We start from the raw sequence: 19,819 nt of genomic DNA on the forward strand, positions 1-19,819 counted from the left end.
GTGAGTATGTGTACCAGTATGTTACTGTCATTGTAAGTCTGTGTACCAGTATGTTACTGTGAGTATGTGTACCAGTATGTCACTGTCATTGTAAGTTTGTGTACCAGTATGTAACTGTGAGTGTGTGTACCAGTATTTCACTGTCATTGTAAGTCTGTGTACCAGTATGTTACTGTGAGTATGTGTACCAGTATTTCACTGTCATTGTAAGTCTGTGTACCAGTATGTTACTGTGAGTGTGTGTACCAGTATGTTACTGTCATTGTAAGTCTGTGTACCAGTATGTTACTGTGAGTGTGTGTACCAGTATGTTACTGTCATTGTAAGTCTGTGTACCAGTATGTTACTGTGAGTGTGTGTACCAGTATGTTACTGTCATTGTAAGTCTGTGTACCAGTATGTTACTGTGAGTGTGCAGGGGCACCGAGAGGGGGGGGGGAGCGGGTACAGTTTACCCGGGTCCGAGCTTCCAGAGGGGCCCGGCGGGGGCCCGGGTCTGGCGCCGCCCCCCCTCACTTCCTCCCTCCCTCCCTCTGTAGCAGCCCAGCACACAGCGTGTGCTGGGCTGTAGCGGGAGATTGCTTGCGGCTGCTAAGTAGCAGCCACAGCAATCTCCTATGCCTGAAGGGGGAGCGATCACACTGATCACACGCCCACTGGCTTTGCACCGGGCTGAGGGGCTCACAGCGCCCCCTCCCCGGAACGCAGCGGCGCTGCAAAACGCTGTTTTTTTTCAAGGGGGCGTGGCCAGGCCTTCTGAAATTAGGCCACGCCCCCTCTTTACCGGGGCCCCGCGTGGCTCTCTATGTCCCTGTGAGTGTGTGTACCAGTATGTTACTGTGAGTGTGTGTACCAGTATGTTACTGTCATTGTACTGTCACCAGTATGTTACTGTGAGTATGTGTACCAGTATGTTACTATGAGTATGTGTACCAGTATGTTACTGTCATTGTAAGTCTGTTTACGAGTATGTTACTGTGAGTATGTGTACCAGTATGTCACTGTCATTGTAAGTTTGAGTACCAGTATGTTACTGTGAGTGTGTGTACCAGTATTTCACTGTCATTGTAAGTCTGTGTACCAGTATGTTACTGTGAGTGCGTGTACTAGTATGTTACTGTCATTGCACGTCTGTGTACCAGTATGTTACTGGGACTGTGTGTACCAGTATGTCACTGTCATTGTACTGTCACCAGTGTATGTTACTGTGAGTGTGTGTAGCAGTATGTCACTGTCATTGTATTGTCACCAGTATGTTACAGTGAGTATGTGTACCAGTTTGTCACTGTCATTGTAAGTCTGTGTACCAGTATGTTACTGTGAGTATGTGTACCAGTATGTCACTGTCATTGTATTGTCACCAGTATGTTACTGTGAGTGTGTGTACCAGTATGTCACTGTCATTGTAAGTTTGTGTACCAATATGTTCCTGTATGTCTACCAGTATGTCACTGTCATTGTATTGTCATAAGTCTGTGTACCAGTATGTTACTGTGAGTGCGTGTACCAGTATGTTACTGTCATTGCACGTCTGTGTACCAGTATGTTACTGGGACTGTGTGTACCAGTATGTCACTGTCATTGTACTGTCACCAGTGTATGTTACTGTGAGTGTGTGTAGCAGTATGTCACTGTCATTGTATTGTCACCAGTATGTTACAGTGAGTATGTGTACCAGTTTGTCACTGTCAATGTAAGTCTGTGTACCAGTATGTTACTGTGAGTATGTGTACCAGTATGTCACTGTCATTGTATTGTCACCAGTATGTTACTGTGAGTATGTGTACCAGTCTGTCACTGTCAATGTAAGTCTGTGTACCAGTATGTTACAGTGAGTATGTGTACCAGTATGTTACTGTGAGTGTGTGTACCAGAATGTTACTGTGAGCGTGTGTACCAGTATGTCACTGTCATTGTAAGTCTGTGTACTAGTATGTTACTGTGAGTATGTGTACCAGTTTGTTACTGTGAGTGTGTGTACCAGTATGTCACTGTCATTGTACTGTCACCAGTATGTTACTGTGAGTGTTTGTAGCAGTATGTCACTGTCATTGTAAGTCTGTGTACTAGTATGGTACTGTGAGTATGTGTACCAGTATGTTACTGTGAGTGTGTGTACCAGTATGTCACTGTCATTGTACTGTCACCAGTATGTTACTGTGAGTGTGTGTACCAGTATGTCACTGTCATTGTAAGTCTGTGTACAATGTATGTTACTGTGAGTATGTGTACCAGTATGTCACTGTCATTGTAAGTCTGTGTACCAGTATGTTACTGTCATTGTACTGACACCAGTATGTTACTGTGAGTGTGTGTACCAGAATGTTACTGTAAGTGTGTGTATACCAGTATGTCACTGTCATTGTAAGTCTGTGTACCAGTATGTTACTGTGAGTATGTGTACCAGTATGTCACTGTCATTGTAAGTCTGTGTACCAGTATGTTACTGTGAGTGTGTGTACCAGTATGTTACTGTGAGTGTGTGTAGCAGTATGTCACTGTTATTGTGAGTCTGTGTACCAGTATGTTACTGTGAGTGTGTGTAGCAGTATGTTACTGTGAGTGTGTGTAGCAGTATGTTACTGTGAGTGTGTGTACCAGTATGTTACTGTCATTGTACTGTCACCAGTATGTTACTGGGAGTGTGTGTAGCAGTATGTCTCTGTTATTGTGAGTCTGTGTACCAGTATGTTACTGTGAGTGTGTGTACCAGTATGTCACTGTCATGGTACTGTCACCAGTATGTTACTGTGAGTGTCTGTACCAGTATGTTACTGTACGTGTGTGCACCATTATTTCATTGTAAGTCTGTGTACCAGTATTACTGTGAGTATGTGTACCAGTATGTCACTGTCATTGTAAGTCTGTGTACCAGTATGTCACTGTCATTGTACTGTCACCGGTATGTTACTGTGAGTGTGTGTACCAGTATGCCACTGTCATTGTACTGTCACCAGTATGTTACTGTGAGTGTGTGTAGCAGTATGTCACTGTGAATGTGTGCACCAGGATGTCACTGTCATTGTAAGTATGTGTATCAGTATGTTACTGTGAGTGTGTGTACAAGCATGTTACTGTGAGTGTGTGTACCAGTATGTTACTGTGAGTGTGTGCAGCAGTATGTCACTGTCATTGTGAGTCTGTGTACCAGTATGCTACTGTGAGTGTGTGTACCAGTATGTCACTGTCATTGTACTGTCACCAGTATGTTACTGTGAGTGTGTATACCAGTATGTCACTGTCATTTTAAGTCTGTGTACCAGTATGTTACTGTGAGTATGTGTACCAGTATGTCACTGTCATTGTAAGTCTGTGTACCAGTATGTTACTGTCATTGTACTGACACCTGTATGTTACTGTGAGTGTGTGTACCAGTATGTTACTGCGAGTGTGTGTACCGGTATGTTACTGTGAGTGTGTGTACAGATTTGTTACTGTGAGTATGTGTACCAGTATGTCACTGTAATTGTACTGTCACCAGTATGTTACTGTGAGTGTGTGTACCAGTATGTTACTGTGAATGTGTGCACCAGGATGTCACTGTCATTGTAAGTATGTGTACCAGTATGTTACTGTGAGTATGTGTTCCAGTATGTCACTGTCATTGTAAGTTTGTGTACAATGTATGTTACTGTGAGTATGTGTACCAGTATGTCACTGTCATTGTAAGTCTGTGTACCAGTATGTTACTGTCATTGTACTGACACCAGTATGTTACTGTCAGTGTGTGTACCAGAATGTTACTGTAAGTGTGTGTACCAGTATGTTACTGAGTGTGTGCACCAGGATGTCACTGTCATTGTAAGTCTGTGTACCAGTATGTTACTGTCATTTTAAGTCTGTGTACCAGTATGTTACTGTGAGTGTGTGTACCAGTATGTTACTGTGAGTGTGTGTAGCAGTATGTTACTGTGAGTGTGTGTAGCAGTATGTTACTGTGAGTGTGTGTACCAGTTTGTTACTGTCATTGTACTGTCACCAGTATGTTACTGTGAGTGTGTGTAGCAGTATGTCACTGTTATTGTGAGTCTATGTACCAGTATGTTACTGTGAGTGTGTGTACCAGTATGTCACTGTCATTGTACTGTCACCAGTATGTTACTGTGAGTGTGTGTACCAGTATGCCACTGTCATTGTACTGTCACCAGTATGTTACTGTGAGTGTGTGTACCAGTATGTGACTGTGAGTGTGTGTACCAATATGTTACTGTGAGTGCGTGTAGCAGTATGTCACTGTCATTGTAAGTCTGTTTATCAGTATGTTACTGTGAGTGTGTGTACCAGCATGTTACTGTGAGTGTGTGTACCAGTATGTTACTGTGAGTGTGTGTAGCAGTATGTCACTGTCATTGTGAGTCTGTGTACCAGTATGTTACTGTGAGTGTGTGTACCAGTATGTCACTGTCATTGTACTGTAACCAGTATTACTGTGAGTGTGTATACCAGTATGTCACTGTCATTTTAAGTCTGTGTACCAGTATGTTACTGTGAGTATGTGTACCAGTATGTCACTGTCATTGTAAGTCTGTGTACCAGTATGTTACTGTCATTGTACTGACAGCAGTATGTTACTGTGAGTGTGTGTACCAGTATGTTACTGTGAGTGTGTGTACCGGTATGTTACTGTGAGCGTGTGTACAGATTTGTTACTGTGAGTCTGTGTACCAGTATGTCACTGTCATTGTACTGTCACCAGTATGTTACTGTGAGTGTGTGTACCAGTATGTTACTGTGAGTGTGTGTACCAGTATGTTACTGTGAGTATGTGTAGCAGTATGTCACTGTCATTGTAAGTTTGTGTACCAGTATGTTACTGTGAGTATGTGTACTAGTATGTCACTGTCATTGTAAGCAGGGGCTGGCTGGCAACTTTTAGCCTAGGGGGCAAATGCATGCAGGCGGCCCTGGCAGAGGAGTAGCGTGTGTGTCCGAAGAATATGCGTGCTACGGCGCCCCCCACCCTCCAGTGTTCCAGGGAGGAGGCGGGATCATATGGGATTAATGTAAGGTAAAAATAAAGTTTAGGGCAGCCCCCTGTCGTAGTGCCCATATGCAGTGCCCCCGTGTGCCACAGGAGAGAACACCCTTATGCAGGCCTCCAGTAGTGCCCCCAGTAGTAGTCCCCCCCCTTGTAGTGCCCCCAGTAGTAGTACTCCCCCCCCTTTGGAGTGCCCCCAGTAGTAGTAGTAGTCCCCCCATTTGCAGTTCCCCCAGTAGTAGTAGTCCCCACCTTTGTAGTGCCACGATTAGTAGTAGTCCCCCCCTTGTAGTGCCCCCAGTAGTAGTAGTCCCCCCCTGTAGTGCCCCCAGTAGTAGTCCCCCCCCTTGTAGTGTTCCCAGTAGTAGTAGTCCCCCCCCTTGTAGTGTCCCCAGTAGTAGTAGTCCCCAGTAGTAGAAGTCCCCCTCCCCCCTTTTAGTGCCCCCAGTAGTAGTCAGTGGCGGGCTGGGCCGGGGGGCAGGGTGCCATGTGCCCCCCGGGCCGCAGCCTCATGCAGGCCGCGGGCCGGTGCAGTCTGTGTCACTGTGACACAGACTGCACCGCGTGTGTAGCGCTGACCGGACGGAGTTCGGTCAGCGCTACACTGACAAACACACAGCCGCCGACTCCGGCAGCTGTGTGTTTGTTGTAAGCAGCAGCCAATGAGAGTCTGTCAGACTCTCATTAGCTGCTGCTACGCCCACTGCGGGAGCCGCTCCATCTTCCGGCTCCCGCAGTGGGCAATGGGAGAGGCGTCATGATGTCATATGACGTCTCTCCCATAATGCAGAGCGGCCCGGCCCGGGAGGACAGACGGAGGAGCAGATGGCAGCGGCGGGAGCGGGGATTCAGGTAAGTGGTTTTTTTTATTTTGTTTTTTATATTACGTGTGTCTACTGGGGGGGTGTCTGGCACTACTGGGGGCACTACAAGGGGGGGACTACTACTACTAGGGGCTCTACAAGTGGGGACTAATGCTGGGGGCACTACAAGGGGGAGTTGACTACTACTACTAGGGACTACTACTGCTGGGGGCACTATAAGGGGACTACTACTACTACTACCAGGGGCTGGCTGGCAACTTTTAGCCTAGGGGGCAAATGCATGCAGGCGGCCCTGGCAGAGGAGTAGTGTGTGTGTCCGAAGAATATGCATGCTACGGCGCCCCCCACCCTCCAGTGTTCCAGGGAGGAGGCGGGACCATATGGGATTAATGTAAGGTAAAAATAAAGATTAGGGCAGCCCCCTGTCGTAGTGCCCATATGCAGTGCCCCCGTGTGCCACAGGAGAGAACACCCTTATGCAGGCCTCCAGTAGTGCCCCCAGTAGTAGTCCCCCCCCTTGTAGTGCCCCCAGTAGCAGTAGTCCCCCCCCTTTGGAGTGCCTCCAGTAGTAGTAGTAGTCCCCCCATTTGCAGTGCCCCCATTAGTAGTAGTCCCCCCCCATTTGCAGTGCCCCCAGTAGTAGTAGTCCCCCCCTTTGTAGTGCCCCCATTAGTAGTAGTCCCCCCCCGTTGTAGTGCCCCCAGTAGTAGTAGTCCCCCCCTGTAGTGCTCCCAGTAGTAGTCCCCCCCTTGTAGTGTCCCCAGTAGTAGTAGTCCCCCCCTTTTAGTGTCCCCAGTAGTAGTAGTCCCCAGTAGTAGAAGTCCCCCACCCCCCTTGTAGTGCCCCCAGTAGTAGTAGTAGTCGTCCCCTTATAGTGCCCCCAGCAGTAGTAGTCCCTAGTAGTAGTAGTCCCCTCCCCCTTGTAGTGCCCCCAGCATTAGTCCCCACTTGTAGAGCCCCTAGTAGTAGTAGTCCCCCCCTTGTAGTGCCCCCAGTAGTTGTAGTCCCCCACCCCCCTTGTAATACCCCCAGTAGTAGTAGTCCCCCCTTTGTAGTGCCCCCAGTAGTGCCAGACACGCCCCCCAGTAGACACACGTAATATAAAAAACAGAATAAAAAAAAACACTTACCAGAATCCCCGCTCCCGCCGTCGCCATCTGCTCCTCCGTCTGTCCTCCCGGGCCGGGCCGCTCTGCATTATGGGAGAGACGTCATATGACATCATGACGCCTCTCCCATTGCCCACTGCGGGAGCCGGAAGATGGAGCGGCTCCCGCAGTGGGCGTAGCAGCAGCTAATGAGAGTCTGACAGACTCTCATTGGCTGCTGCTTACAACAAACACACAGCTGCCGGAGTCGGCGGCTGTGTGTTTATCAGTGTAGCGCTGACCGAACTCCGTCCGGTCAGCGCTACACACGAGGTGCAGTCTGTGTCACAGTGACACAGACTGCACCGGCCCGCGGCCCGCATGAGGCTGCGGCCCGGGGGGCACATGGCACCCTGCCCCCCGGCCCAGCCCGCCACTGATTGTAAGTCTGTGTACCAGTATGTTACTGTGAGTGTGTGTACCAGTATGTTACTGTCATTGTACTGTCACCAGTATGTTACTGTGAGTGTGTGTAGCAGTATGTCACTGTCATTGTGAGTCTGTGTACCAGTATGTTACTGTGAGTGTGTGTACCAGTATGTCACTGTCATTGTACTGTCACCAGTATGTTACTGTGAGTATGTGTACCAGTATGTGACTGTCATTGTAAGTCTGCATATCAGTATGTTACTGTGAGTGTATGTACCAGTATGTTACTGTGAGTGTGTGTACCGGTATGTTACTGTGAGTATGTTTACCAGTATGTCACTGTCATTGTACTGTCACCAGTATGTTACTGTGAGTGTGTGTACCAGTATGTTACTGTGAGTGTGTGTACCAGTATGTCACTGTCATTGTAAGTCTGTGTACCAGTATGTTACTGTGAGTATGTGTACCAGTATATCACTGTCATTGTAAGTCTGTGTACCAGTATGTTACTGTGAGTGTGTGTACCAATATGTCACTGTCATTGTACTGTCACCAGTATGTTACTGTGAGTGTGTGTACCAGTATGTCACTGTCATTGTACTGTCACCAGTATGTTACTGTGAGTGTGTGTAGCAGTATGTTACTGTGAGTGTGTGTACCAGTATGTTACTGTCATTGTACTGTCACCAGTATGTTACTGTGAGTGTGTGTACCGGTATGTTACTGTGAGTGTGTGTACCGGTATGTTACTGTGAGTATGTTTACCAGTATGTCACTGTCATTGTACTGTCTGTTACTGTGAGTGTGTGTACCAGTATGTTACTGTGAGTGTGTGTACCAGTATGTCACTGTCATTGTAAGTCTGTGTACCAGTATGTTACTGTGAGTATGTGTACCAGTATGTCACTGTCATTGTACTGTCACCAGTATGTTACTGTGTGTGTGTGTGTGTGTGTAGCAGTATGTCACTGTCATTGTGAGTCTGTGTACCAGTATGTTACTGTGAGTGTGTGTACCAGTATGTCACTGACATTGTAAGTCTGTGTACCAGTATGTTACTGTGAGCGTGTGTACCAGTATGTCACTGTGAGCGTGTGTACCAGTATGTCACTGTCATTGTACTGTCACCAGTATGTTACTGTGAGTGTGTGTAGCAGTATATCACTGTCATTGTGAGTCTGTGTACCAGTATCTCACTGTCATTGTACTGTCACCAGTATGTTACTGTGAGTGTGTGTATCAGTATGTCACTGTCATTGTAAGTCTGTGTACCAGTATGTTACTGTGAGTATGTGTTGCAGTATGTCACTGTCATTGTAAGTCTGTGTACCAGTATGTTACTGTCATTTTACTGACACCAGTATGTTACTGTGAGTATGTGTACCAGTATGTCACTGTAATTGTAATCTGTGTACTAGTATGTTACTGTGAGTGTGTGTACCAGTATGCCACTGTCATTGTAAGTCTGTGTACCAGTATGTTACTGTGAGTATGTGTTGCAGTATGTCACTGTCATTGTAAGTCTGTGTACCAGTATGTTACTGTCATTTTACTGACACCAGTATGTTACTGTGAGTATGTGTACCAGTATGTCACTGTAATTGTAATCTGTGTACTAGTATGTTACTGTGAGTGTGTGTACCAGTATGTTACTGTCATTGTACTGTCACCAGTATGTTACTGTGAGTGTGTGTACCGGTATGTTACTGTGAGTGTGTGTACCGGTATGTTACTGTGAGTATGTTTACCAGTATGTCACTGTCATTGTACTGTCTGTTACTGTGAGTGTGTGTACCAGTATGTTACTGTGAGTGTGTGTACCAGTATGTCACTGTCATTGTAAGTCTGTGTACCAGTATGTTACTGTGAGTATGTGTACCAGTATGTCACTGTCATTGTACTGTCACCAGTATGTTACTGTGTGTGTGTGTGTGTGTGTGTAGCAGTATGTCACTGTCATTGTGAGTCTGTGTACCAGTATGTTACTGTGAGTGTGTGTACCAGTATGTCACTGACATTGTAAGTCTGTGTACCAGTATGTTACTGTGAGCGTGTGTACCAGTATGTCACTGTGAGCGTGTGTACCAGTATGTCACTGTCATTGTACTGTCACCAGTATGTTACTGTGAGTGTGTGTAGCAGTATATCACTGTCATTGTGAGTCTGTGTACCAGTATCTCACTGTCATTGTACTGTCACCAGTATGTTACTGTGAGTGTGTGTATCAGTATGTCACTGTCATTGTAAGTCTGTGTACCAGTATGTTACTGTGAGTATGTGTTGCAGTATGTCACTGTCATTGTAAGTCTGTGTACCAGTATGTTACTGTCATTTTACTGACACCAGTATGTTACTGTGAGTATGTGTACCAGTATGTCACTGTAATTGTAATCTGTGTACTAGTATGTTACTGTGAGTGTGTGTACCAGTATGCCACTGTCATTGTAAGTCTGTGTACCAGTATGTTACTGTGAGTGTGTGTAGCAGTATGTTACTGTGAGTGTGTGTACCAGTATGTTACTGTCATTGTACTGTCACCAGTATGTTACTGTGAGTATGTGTACCAGTATGTCACTGTAATTGTAAGTCTGTGTACTAGTATGTTACTGTGAGTGTGTGTGTACCAGTATGCCACTGTCATTGTAAGTCTGTGTACCAGTATGTTACTGTGAGTGTGTGTAGCAGTATTTTAATGTGAGTGTGTGTACCAGTATGTTACTGTGATTGTACTGTCACCAGTATGTTACTGTGAGTGTGTGCACCAGTATGTCATTGTAAGTCTGTGTACCAGTATGTTACTGTGAGTATGTGTACCAGTATGTCACTGTCATTGTAAGTCTGTTTACCAGTATGTAACTGTGAGTGTGTGTACCAGTATGTCACTGTCATTGTACTGTCACCAGTATGTTACTGTGAGTGTGTGTACCAGTATGTCACTGTCATTGTACTGTCTCCAGTATGTTACTGTGAGTGTGTGTAGCAGTATGTTACTGTGAGTGTGTGTACCAGTATGTTACTGTCATTGTACTGTCACCAGTATGTTACTGTGAGTGTGTGTACCAGTATGTCACTGTCATTGTATTGTCTCCAGTATGTTACTGTGAGTGTGTGTAGCAGTATGTTACTGTGAGTGTGTGTACCAGTATGTTACTGTCATTGTACTGTCACCAGTATGTTACTGTGTGTGTGTGTGTGTAGCAGTATGTCACTGTCATTGTGATTCTGTGTACCAGTATGTTACTGTGAGTTTGTGTACCAGTATGTCACTGACATTGGAAGTCTGTGTACCAGTATGTTACTATGAGCATGTGTACCAGTATGTCACTGTCATTGTAAGTCTGTGTACCAGTATGTTACTGTGAGTATGTGTACCAGTATGTCACTGTCATTGTAAGTCTGTGTACCAGTATGTTACTGTGAGTATGTGTACCAGTATGTCACTGTCATTGTAAGTCTGTGTACCAGTATGTTACTATCATTTTACTGACACCAGTGTGTGTGTACCTACCAGTATGTTACTGTGAGTGTGTGTACCAGTATGTCACTGTTAATGTAAGTCTGTGTACCAGTATGTTACTGTGAGTATGTGTACCAGTATGTCACTGTCATTGTAAGTCTGTGTACCAGTATGTTACTATCATTTTACTGACACCAGTGTGTGTGTACCTACCAGTATGTTACTGTGAGTGTGTGTACCAGTATGTCACTGTCATTGTAAGTCTGTGTACCAGTATGTTACTGTGAGTATGTGTACCAGTATGCTACTGTCATTGTAAGTCTGTTTACCAGTATGTTACTGTGAGTGTGTGTAGCAGTATGTTACTGTGAGTGTGTGTACCAGTATGTTACTGTCATTGCACTGTCACCAGTATGTTATTGTGAGTGTGTAGCAGTATGTCACTGTTATTGTGAGTCTGTGGGCCTGATTCAGAGCCGGACGCTATTTGCGCTCGCTCGTTCAGAAAAAGGGGCCGGATATTTAAATAGAGCGCTCGCTCTTTGCGGTCAATTGACGCCTCTATGTCTGAACAAGCGAAAGAAACATACGCTCACTATTTTTTTAAAAACGCACCCTGGCCGCTCGCATCCTACGTCATCTCCGCTATTTATTAGATTAATCGAGTACATCGAAAGGCGTCTGAACTGCTCGCAGTGCTTGTGGTAGCATTTTCCTACCGCAATCATGCGAGCAGTTCAGGCTAAAAGACAACCAAGTGACATGGTCGATGACGCTGCTTTGTTAATTATGCACACCCTTAAAACGCCCGTTTTGACCGTTTGGCACACATGCGTTCGGATCTCCACTCCCCGTTTTCAAGCACCTTCCCCTGTTACCACCCACAAACGCCTCATTCTGTCACTCAAATTAGCAGGCATTCGCTATTTTGCGAGCACACAATTTCCGACCACAATGACTGGTTCGCGCATGCCTATTACAACCCATACGCATGCGCAGTGGTGCGAACATCGCTCGGAGCAAACGAGCGGACGTTACGAGTGGCTCTGAATCTAGCCCTGTGTACCAGTATGTTACTGTGAGTGTGTGTACCAGTATGTCACTGTCATTGTACTATCACCAGTATGTTACTGTGAGTGTGTGTACCAGTATGTTACTGTGAGTGTGTGTAGCAGTATGTTACTGTGAGTGTGTGTACCAGTATGTTTCTGTCATTGTACTGTCACCAGTTTGTTACTGTGTGTGTGTGTAGCAGTATGTCACTGTCATTGTAAGTCTGTGTAACAGTATGTTACTGTGAGTGTGTGTACCAGCATATCACTGTAATTGTAAGTCTGTGTACCAGTATGTTACTGTGAGTGTGTGTACCAGTATGCTACTGTGAGTGTGTGTAGCAGTATGTTACTGTGAGTGTGTGTAGCAGTATGTCACTGTCATTGTGAGTCTGTGTACCAGTATGTTACTGTGAGTGTGTGTACCATTATGTCACTGTCATTGTACTATCACCAGTATGTTACAGAGAGTGTCTGTACCAGTAAGTTACTGTGAGTGTGTGTACCAGTATGTTACCGTGAGTGTGTGTAGCAGTATGTCACTGTCATTGTAAGTCTGTGCACCAGTATGTTACTGTTAGTGTGTGTACCAGCATGTTACTATGAGTATGTGTACCAGTATGTCACTGTCATTGTAAGCCTGTGTACCAGTATGTAACTGTGAGTGTGTGTACCAGTATGTCACTGTCTTTGTACTGTCACCAGTATGTTACTGTGAGTGTGTGTACCAGTATGTCACTGTCATTGTACTGTCTCCAGTATGTTACTGTGAGTGTGTGTAGCAGTATGTTACTGTGAGTGTGTGTACGAGTATGTCACTGTCATTGTACTGTCACCAGTATGTTACTGTGAGTGTGTGTACCAGTATGTCACTGTCATTGTACTGTCTCCAGTATGTTACTGTGAGTGTGTGTAGCAGTATGTTACTGTGAGTGTGTATACCAGTATGTTACCGTGAGTGTGTGTAGCAGTATGTTACTGTGAGTGTGTGTACCAGTATGTTACTGTCATTTTACTGTCACCATTATGTTGCTGTGAGTGTGTGTAGCAGTATGTCACTGTCATTGTACTGTCACCAGTATGTTACTGTGAGTGTGTGTACCAGTATATCACTGTCATTTTAAGTCTGTGTACCAGTATGTTACTGTGAGTATGTGTACCAGTATGTCACTGTCAATGTAAGTCTGTGTACCAGTATGTTACTGTCATTGTACTGACACCAGTATGTTACTGTGAGTGTGTGTACCAGTATGTTACTGTGAGTGTGTGTACCGGTATGTTACTGTGAGTATGTTTACCAGTATGTCACTGTCATTGTACTGTCATCAGTATGTTACTGTGAGTGTGTGTACCAGATGTTACTGTGAGTGTGTGTACCAGTGTGTCACTGTCATTGTAAGTCTGTGTACCAGTATGTTACTGTGAGTATGTGTACCAGTATGTCACTGTCATTGTAAGTCTGTGTACCAGTATGTTACTGTGAGTGTGTGTACCAGTATGTCACTGTCATTGTACTGTCACCAGTATGTTACTGTGAGTGTGTGTACCAGTATGTTACTGTGAGTGTGTGTAGCAGTATGTTACTGTGAGCGTGTGTAGCAGTATGTCACTGTCATTGTACTGTCAGCAGTATGTTACTGTGAGTGTGTGTAGCAGTATGTTACTGTGAGTGTGTGTACCAGTATGTTTCTGTCATTGTACTGTCACCAGTTTGTTACTGTGTGTGTGTGTAGCAGTATGTCACTGTCATTGTAAGTCTGTGTAACAGTATGTTACTGTGAGTGTGTGTACCAGCATGTCACTGTAATTGTAAGTCTGTGTACCAGTATGTTACTGTGAGTGTGTGTACCAGTATGCTACTGTGAGTGTGTGTAGCAGTATGTTACTGTGAGTGTGTGTAGCAGTATGTCACTGTCATTGTGAGTCTGTGTACCAGTATGTTACTGTGAGTGTGTGTACCATTATGTCACTGTCATTGTACTATCACCAGTATGTTACAGAGAGTGTCTGTACCAGTAAGTTACTGTGAGTGTGTGTACAAATATGTTACTGTGAGTGTGTGTAGCAGTATGTCACTGTCATTGTAAGTCTGTGCACCAGTATGTTACTGTTAGTGTGTGTACCAGCATGTTACTGTGAGTGTGTGTACCAGTATGTCACTGTCATTTTAAGTCTGTGTACCAGTATGTTACTGTCATTGTACTGACACCAGTATGTTACTGTGAGTGTGTGTACCAGTATGTTACTGTGAGTGTGTGTACCAGGATGTCACTGTCATTGTACTGTCACCAGTATGTAACTGTGTGTGTGTACCAGTATGTTACTGTGAGTGTGTGTACCAGTATGTTACTGTGAGTGTGTGTACCAGTATGTCACTGTCATTGTAAGTCTGTGTTCCAGTATGTTACTGTGAGTATGTGTACCAGTATGTCACTGTCATTGTAAGTTTGTGTACCAGTATGTTACTGTGAGTGTGTGTATTAGTATGTTACTGTGAGTGTGTGTAGCAGTATATTACTGTGAGTGTGTGTACCAGTATGTTACTGTCATTTTACTGTCACCATTATGTTGCTGTGAGTGTGTGTAGCAGTATGTCACTGTCATTGTGAGTCTGTGTACCAGTATGCTCCTGTGAGTGTGTGTACCAGTATGTCACTGTCATTGTACTGTCACCAGTATGTTAATGTGAGTGTGTGTACCAGTATGTCACTGTCATTATACTGTCACCAGTATGTTACTGTGAGTGTGTGTACCAGTATATCACTGTCATTTTAAGTCTTTTTACCAGTATGTTACTGTGAGTATGTGTACCAGTATGTCACTGTCATTGTAAGTCTGTGTACCAGTATGTTACTGTGAGTGTGTGTACCAGTATGTCACTGTCATTGTACTGTCACCAGTATGTTACTGTGAGTGTGTGTACCAGTATGTTACTGTGAGTGTGTGTACCAGATGTTACTGTGAGTATGTGTACCAGTATGTCACTGTCATTGTAAGTCTGTGTACAAGTATGTTACTGTGAGTATGTGTACCAGTATGTTACTGTCATTGTAAGTCTGTGTACCAGTATGTTACTGTGAGTGTGTGTACCAGTATGTCACTGTCATTGTACTGTCACCAGTATGTTACTGTGAGTGTGTGTACCAGTATGTTACTGTGAGTGTGTGTAGTAGTATGTTACTGTGAGTGTGTGTACCAGTATGTTTCTGTCATTGTACTGTCACCAGTATGTTACTGTGTGTGTGTGTAGCAGTATGTCACTGTCATTGTAAGTCTGTGTAACAGTATGTTACTGTGAGTGTGTGTACCAGTATGCTACTGTGAGTGTGTGTAGCAGTATGTTACTGTGAGTGTGTGTAGCAGTATGTCACTGTCATTGTGAGTCTGTGCACCAGTATGTTACTGTGAGTGTGTGTACCATTATGTCACTGTCATTGTACTATCACCAGTATGTTACTGTGAGTGTCTGTACCAGTAAGTTACTGTGAGTGTGTGTACAAAAATGTTACTGTGAGTGTGTGTAGCAGTATGTCACTATCATTGCAAGTCTGTGCACCAGTATGTTACTGTGAGTGTGTGTACCGGTATGTCACTGTCATTGTAAGTCTGTGTACCAGTATGTTTCTGTGAGTGTGTGTAGCAGTATGTTACTGTGAGTGTGTGTAGCAGTATGTTACTGTGAGTGTGTGTAGCAGTATGTCACTGTCATTGTGAGTCTGTGTACCAGTATGCTCCTGTGAGTGTGTGTACCAGTATGTCACTGTCATTGTACTGTCACCAGTATGTTACTGTGAGTGTGTGTACCAGTATGTCACTGTCATTGTACTGTCACCAGTATGTTACTGTGAGTGTGTGTACCAGTATATCACTGTCATTTTAAGTCTTTGTACCAGTATTTTACTGTGAGTATGTGTACCAGTATGTCACTGTCATTGTAAGCCTGTGTACCAGTATGTTACTGTCATTGCACTGACACCAGTATGTTACTGTGAGTGTGTGTACCAGTATGTTACTGTGAGTGTGTGTACCGGTATGTTACTGTGAGTATGTGTACCAGTATGTCACTGTCATTGTAAGTCTGTGTACCAGTATGTTACTGTGAGTATGTGTACCAGTATGTCACTGTCATTGTAAGTCTGTGTACCAGTATGTTACTGTGAGTGTGTGTACCAGTATGTCACTGTCATTGTACTGTCACCAGTATGTTACTGTGAGTGTGTGTAGCAGTATGTTACTGTGAGTGTGTGTAGCAGTATGTTACTGTGAGCGTGTGTACCAATATGTCACTGTCATTGTACTGTCACCAGTATGGTACTGTGAGTGTGTGTAGCAGTATGTCACTATCATTGTAAGTCTGTGTACCAGTATGTTACTGCGAGTGTGTGTACCGGTATGTCACTGTCATTGTAAGTCTGTGTACCAGTATGTTACTGTGAGTGTGTGTAGCAGTATGTTACTGTGAGTGTGTGTACCAGTATGTTTCTGTCATTGTACTGTCACCAGTATGTTACTGTGTGTGTGTGTAGCAGTATGTCACTGTCATTGTAAGTCTGTGTAACAGTATGTTACTGTGAGTGTGTGTACCAGCATGTCACTGTAATTGTAAGTCTGTGTACCAGTATGTTACTGTGAGTGTGTGTACCAGTATGCTACTGTGAGTGTGTGTAGCAGCATGTTACTGTGAGTGTGTGTAGCAGTATGTCACTGTCATTGTGAGTCTGTGTACCAGTATGTTACTGTGAGTGTGTGTACCATTATGTCACTGTCATTGTACTATCACCAGTATGTTACTGTGAGTGTCTGTACCAGTAAGTTACTGTGAGTGTGTGTACAAATATGTTACTGTGAGTGTGTGTAGCAGTATGTCACTGTCATTGTAAGTCTGTGCACCAGTATGTTACTGTTAGTGTGTGTACCAGCATGTTACTGTGAGTGTGTGTACCAGTATGTTACTGTGAGTGTGTGTAGCAGTATGTTACTGTGAGTGTTTGTAGCAGTATGTCACTGTCATTGTGAGTCTGTGTACTAGTATGTTGCTGTCATTGTACTGACACCAGTATGTTACTGTGAGTGTGTGTACCAGTATGTTACTGTGAGTGTGTGTACCAGGATGTCACTGTCATTGTACTGTCACCAGTATGTAACCGTGTGTGTGTACCAGTATGTTACTGTGAGTGTGTGTACCAGTATGTTACTGTGAGTATGTGTACCAGTATGTCACTGTCATTGTAAGTCTGTGTAGCAGTATGTTACTGTGAGTGTGTGTAGCAGTATGTTACTGTGAGTGTGTGTAGCAGTATGTCACTGTGAGTGTGTGTACCAGTATGTTACTGTTATTTTACTGTCACCATTATGTTGCTGTGAGTGTGTGTAGCAGTATGTCACTGTCATTGTGAGTCTGTGTACCAGTATGCTCCTGTGAGTGTGTGTACCAGTATGTCACCCGCATTGTACTGTCACCAGTATGTTACTGTGAGTGTGTGTACCAGTATGTCACTGTCATTGTACTGTCACCAGTATGTTACTGTGAGTGTGTGTACCAGTATATCACTGTCATTTTAAGTCTTTGTACCAGTATGTTACTGTGAGTATGTGTACCAGTATGTCACTGTCATTGTAAGTCTGTGTACCAGTATGTTACTGTCATTGTACTGACACCAGTATGTTACTGTGAGTGTGTGTACCAGTATGTTACTGTGAGTTTGTGTACCGGTATGTTACTGTGAGTATGTTTACCAGTATGTCACTGTCATTGTACTGTCACCAGTATGTTACTGTGAGTGTGTGTACCAGATGTTACTGTGAGTATGTGTACCAGTGTGTCACTGTCATTGTAAGTCTGTGTACCAGTATGTTACTGTGAGTATGTGTACCAGTATGTCACTGTCATTGTAAGTCTGTGTACCAGTATGTTACTGTGAGTGTGTGTACCAGTATGTCACTGTCATTGTACTGTCACCAGTATGTTACTGTGAGTGTGTGTAGCAGTATGTTACTGTGAGTGTGTGTACCAGTATGTTTCTGTCATTGTACTGTCACCAGTATGTTACTGTGTGTGTGTGTAGCAGTATGTCACTGTCATTGTGAGTCTGTGTACCAGTATGTTACTGTGAGTGTGTGTACCATTATGTCACTGTCATTGTACTATCACCAGTATGTTACTGTGAGTGTGTGTACCAGTATGTCACTGTCATTGTAAGTCTGTGTAGCAGTATGTTACTGTGAGTGTGTGTAGCAGTATGTTACCGTGAGTGTGTGTACCAGTATGTTACTGTGAGTGTGGTGTACCAGTATGTTACTGTGAGTGTGTGTAGTAGTATGTCACTGTCATTGTTAATCTGTGTACCAGTATGTCACTGTGAGTGTTGTGTAGCAGTATGTCATTGTTAGTGTTGTGTAGCAGTATGTCACTGTGAGTGTGTGTAGCAGTATGTCACTGTGAGTGTTGTGTAACAGTATGTTACTGGGAGTGTGTGTAGCAGTATGTCACTGTGAGTGTTGTGTAGCAGTATGTTACTGGGAGTGTGTGTAGCAGTATGTCACTGTCATTGTAAGTCTGTGTACCAGTATGTTGCTGTGAGTGTGTGTAGCAGTATTTTAATGTGAGTGTGTGTACCAGTATGTTACTGTCATTGTACTGTCACCAGTATGTTACTGTGTGTGTGTGTAGCAGTATGTCACTGTCATTGTCAGTCTGTGTACCAGTATGTTACTGTGAGTGTGTGTACCAGTATGTCACTGGGAGTGTGTGTACCAGTATGTTACTGTGAGTGTTGTGTAGCAGTATGTCACTGTGAGTGTTGTGTAGCAGTATGTCACTGGGAGTGTGTGTAGCAGTATGGCACTGTGAGTGTTTGTAGCAGTATATTTTAAATTCCACATAAAATCTAGTTTCATTTTGCTTGTTACAATACTACCATGTCTACTTGTAATAATGTATCTATGTATGTTGGTAAGAATGCATAACAAATATATTTATTTTTAGGGCTTGCTGTGGTGCACTCTCAGAATGGTGATTACCTTGATATTGGTAATAACCCCCGGGTTGGCACCAAACGTTACATGGCACCTGAAGTCCTGGATGAAACCATACGCACAGATTCATTTGAATCATACAAACAGACAGATGTGTGGGCGTATGGATTAGTGTTGTGGGAAATATGTAGAAGAACAATTATAAATGGTGAGTTCTATGCCTGCAGAATCATTCTCTTATTTGTGAGCAGGGGCAGCTGGCATGATGGATGCTTGTACTATTATGAGGAACTGGATATTCCTCTTAAAGCAGACTAATACCTTCCTAGTGTTCTCTCTCTAAGTATAAATGTAGCACAAACACAGATTCTGTAATGTAGTGCCTGAAAAAAAGACTATATTATCAATTGAATGGTACCCAAGTTGCCCCTCCTAATAGAAAGGCAGATGAATGTAGTACAGTGATACCTATTGGTACATTCCACCACCATTTATCTGGGCAATGGTCGGAATGACCGATATTTGCAAACTGCAAAAGTGTCTACACCGATTTTGTCAACTATTTTGCCCCAGCACTGTTATTTTGTAATGTGCTCATTTCTCACTCATTCACATTGAATTTCTAAGCCACAGTGTGTGTATAATTGAAGAAAAGTGGAATTGCTCACTAACATGGGGCATATTTATTAATCAGCAGGTTCTAGACCCGAAAATTATAATTTGTTATGGGCAATAAAAAATTAGATTTTCTGGATATATTGAAATAAACCTGCAGAGACAAGGGCTCCAATAGTATTGGGACAACCGGTGTTAGGTAGGTATGCAGTCGGGATGCCGACGGTCTGCATCCCGACTGTTTAATCCTGGCAAGGGTCTAATGACAGGCGTCAAAAACCCGACTCCTTTCATTTTACCCATGCCCGGCATCCCGATCACAGGTAAACCGGGCGCGGACAGCCGCAGGCAGGAGGGTTAGGTTAGGTGCTCCCGGGGGGGGACTTAGGGTTAGGCAGCCC

The 19,819-nt window shown here is 44.1% G+C and overlaps 1 protein-coding gene across 4 annotated transcripts in view; it reads left to right on the top strand.

Moving 5' to 3' along the window:
- Nucleotides 1-19,819, top strand: part of ACVRL1 (activin A receptor like type 1) — a 182,821-nt gene that overhangs the window by 104,321 nt on the left and 58,681 nt on the right. For 3 of the 4 annotated variants that reach the window (XM_088445812.1, XM_088445745.1, XM_088445882.1), the window contains exon 8: nt 18,814-19,011. The exons of the other annotated variant lie outside the window; for it this stretch is intronic. In XM_088445812.1, coding sequence (XP_088301938.1) covers nt 18,814-19,011 — 198 coding nt within the window. The remainder of the gene's footprint in view (nt 1-18,813; nt 19,012-19,819) is intronic. 4 annotated transcript variants of the gene reach the window in all.

This window comes from Taudactylus pleione, unplaced genomic scaffold, assembly GCF_031769625.1.
Source record: "Taudactylus pleione unplaced genomic scaffold, aTauple2 ptg000005l, whole genome shotgun sequence".
Taxonomy (NCBI): Eukaryota; Metazoa; Chordata; class Amphibia; order Anura; family Myobatrachidae; genus Taudactylus; species Taudactylus pleione.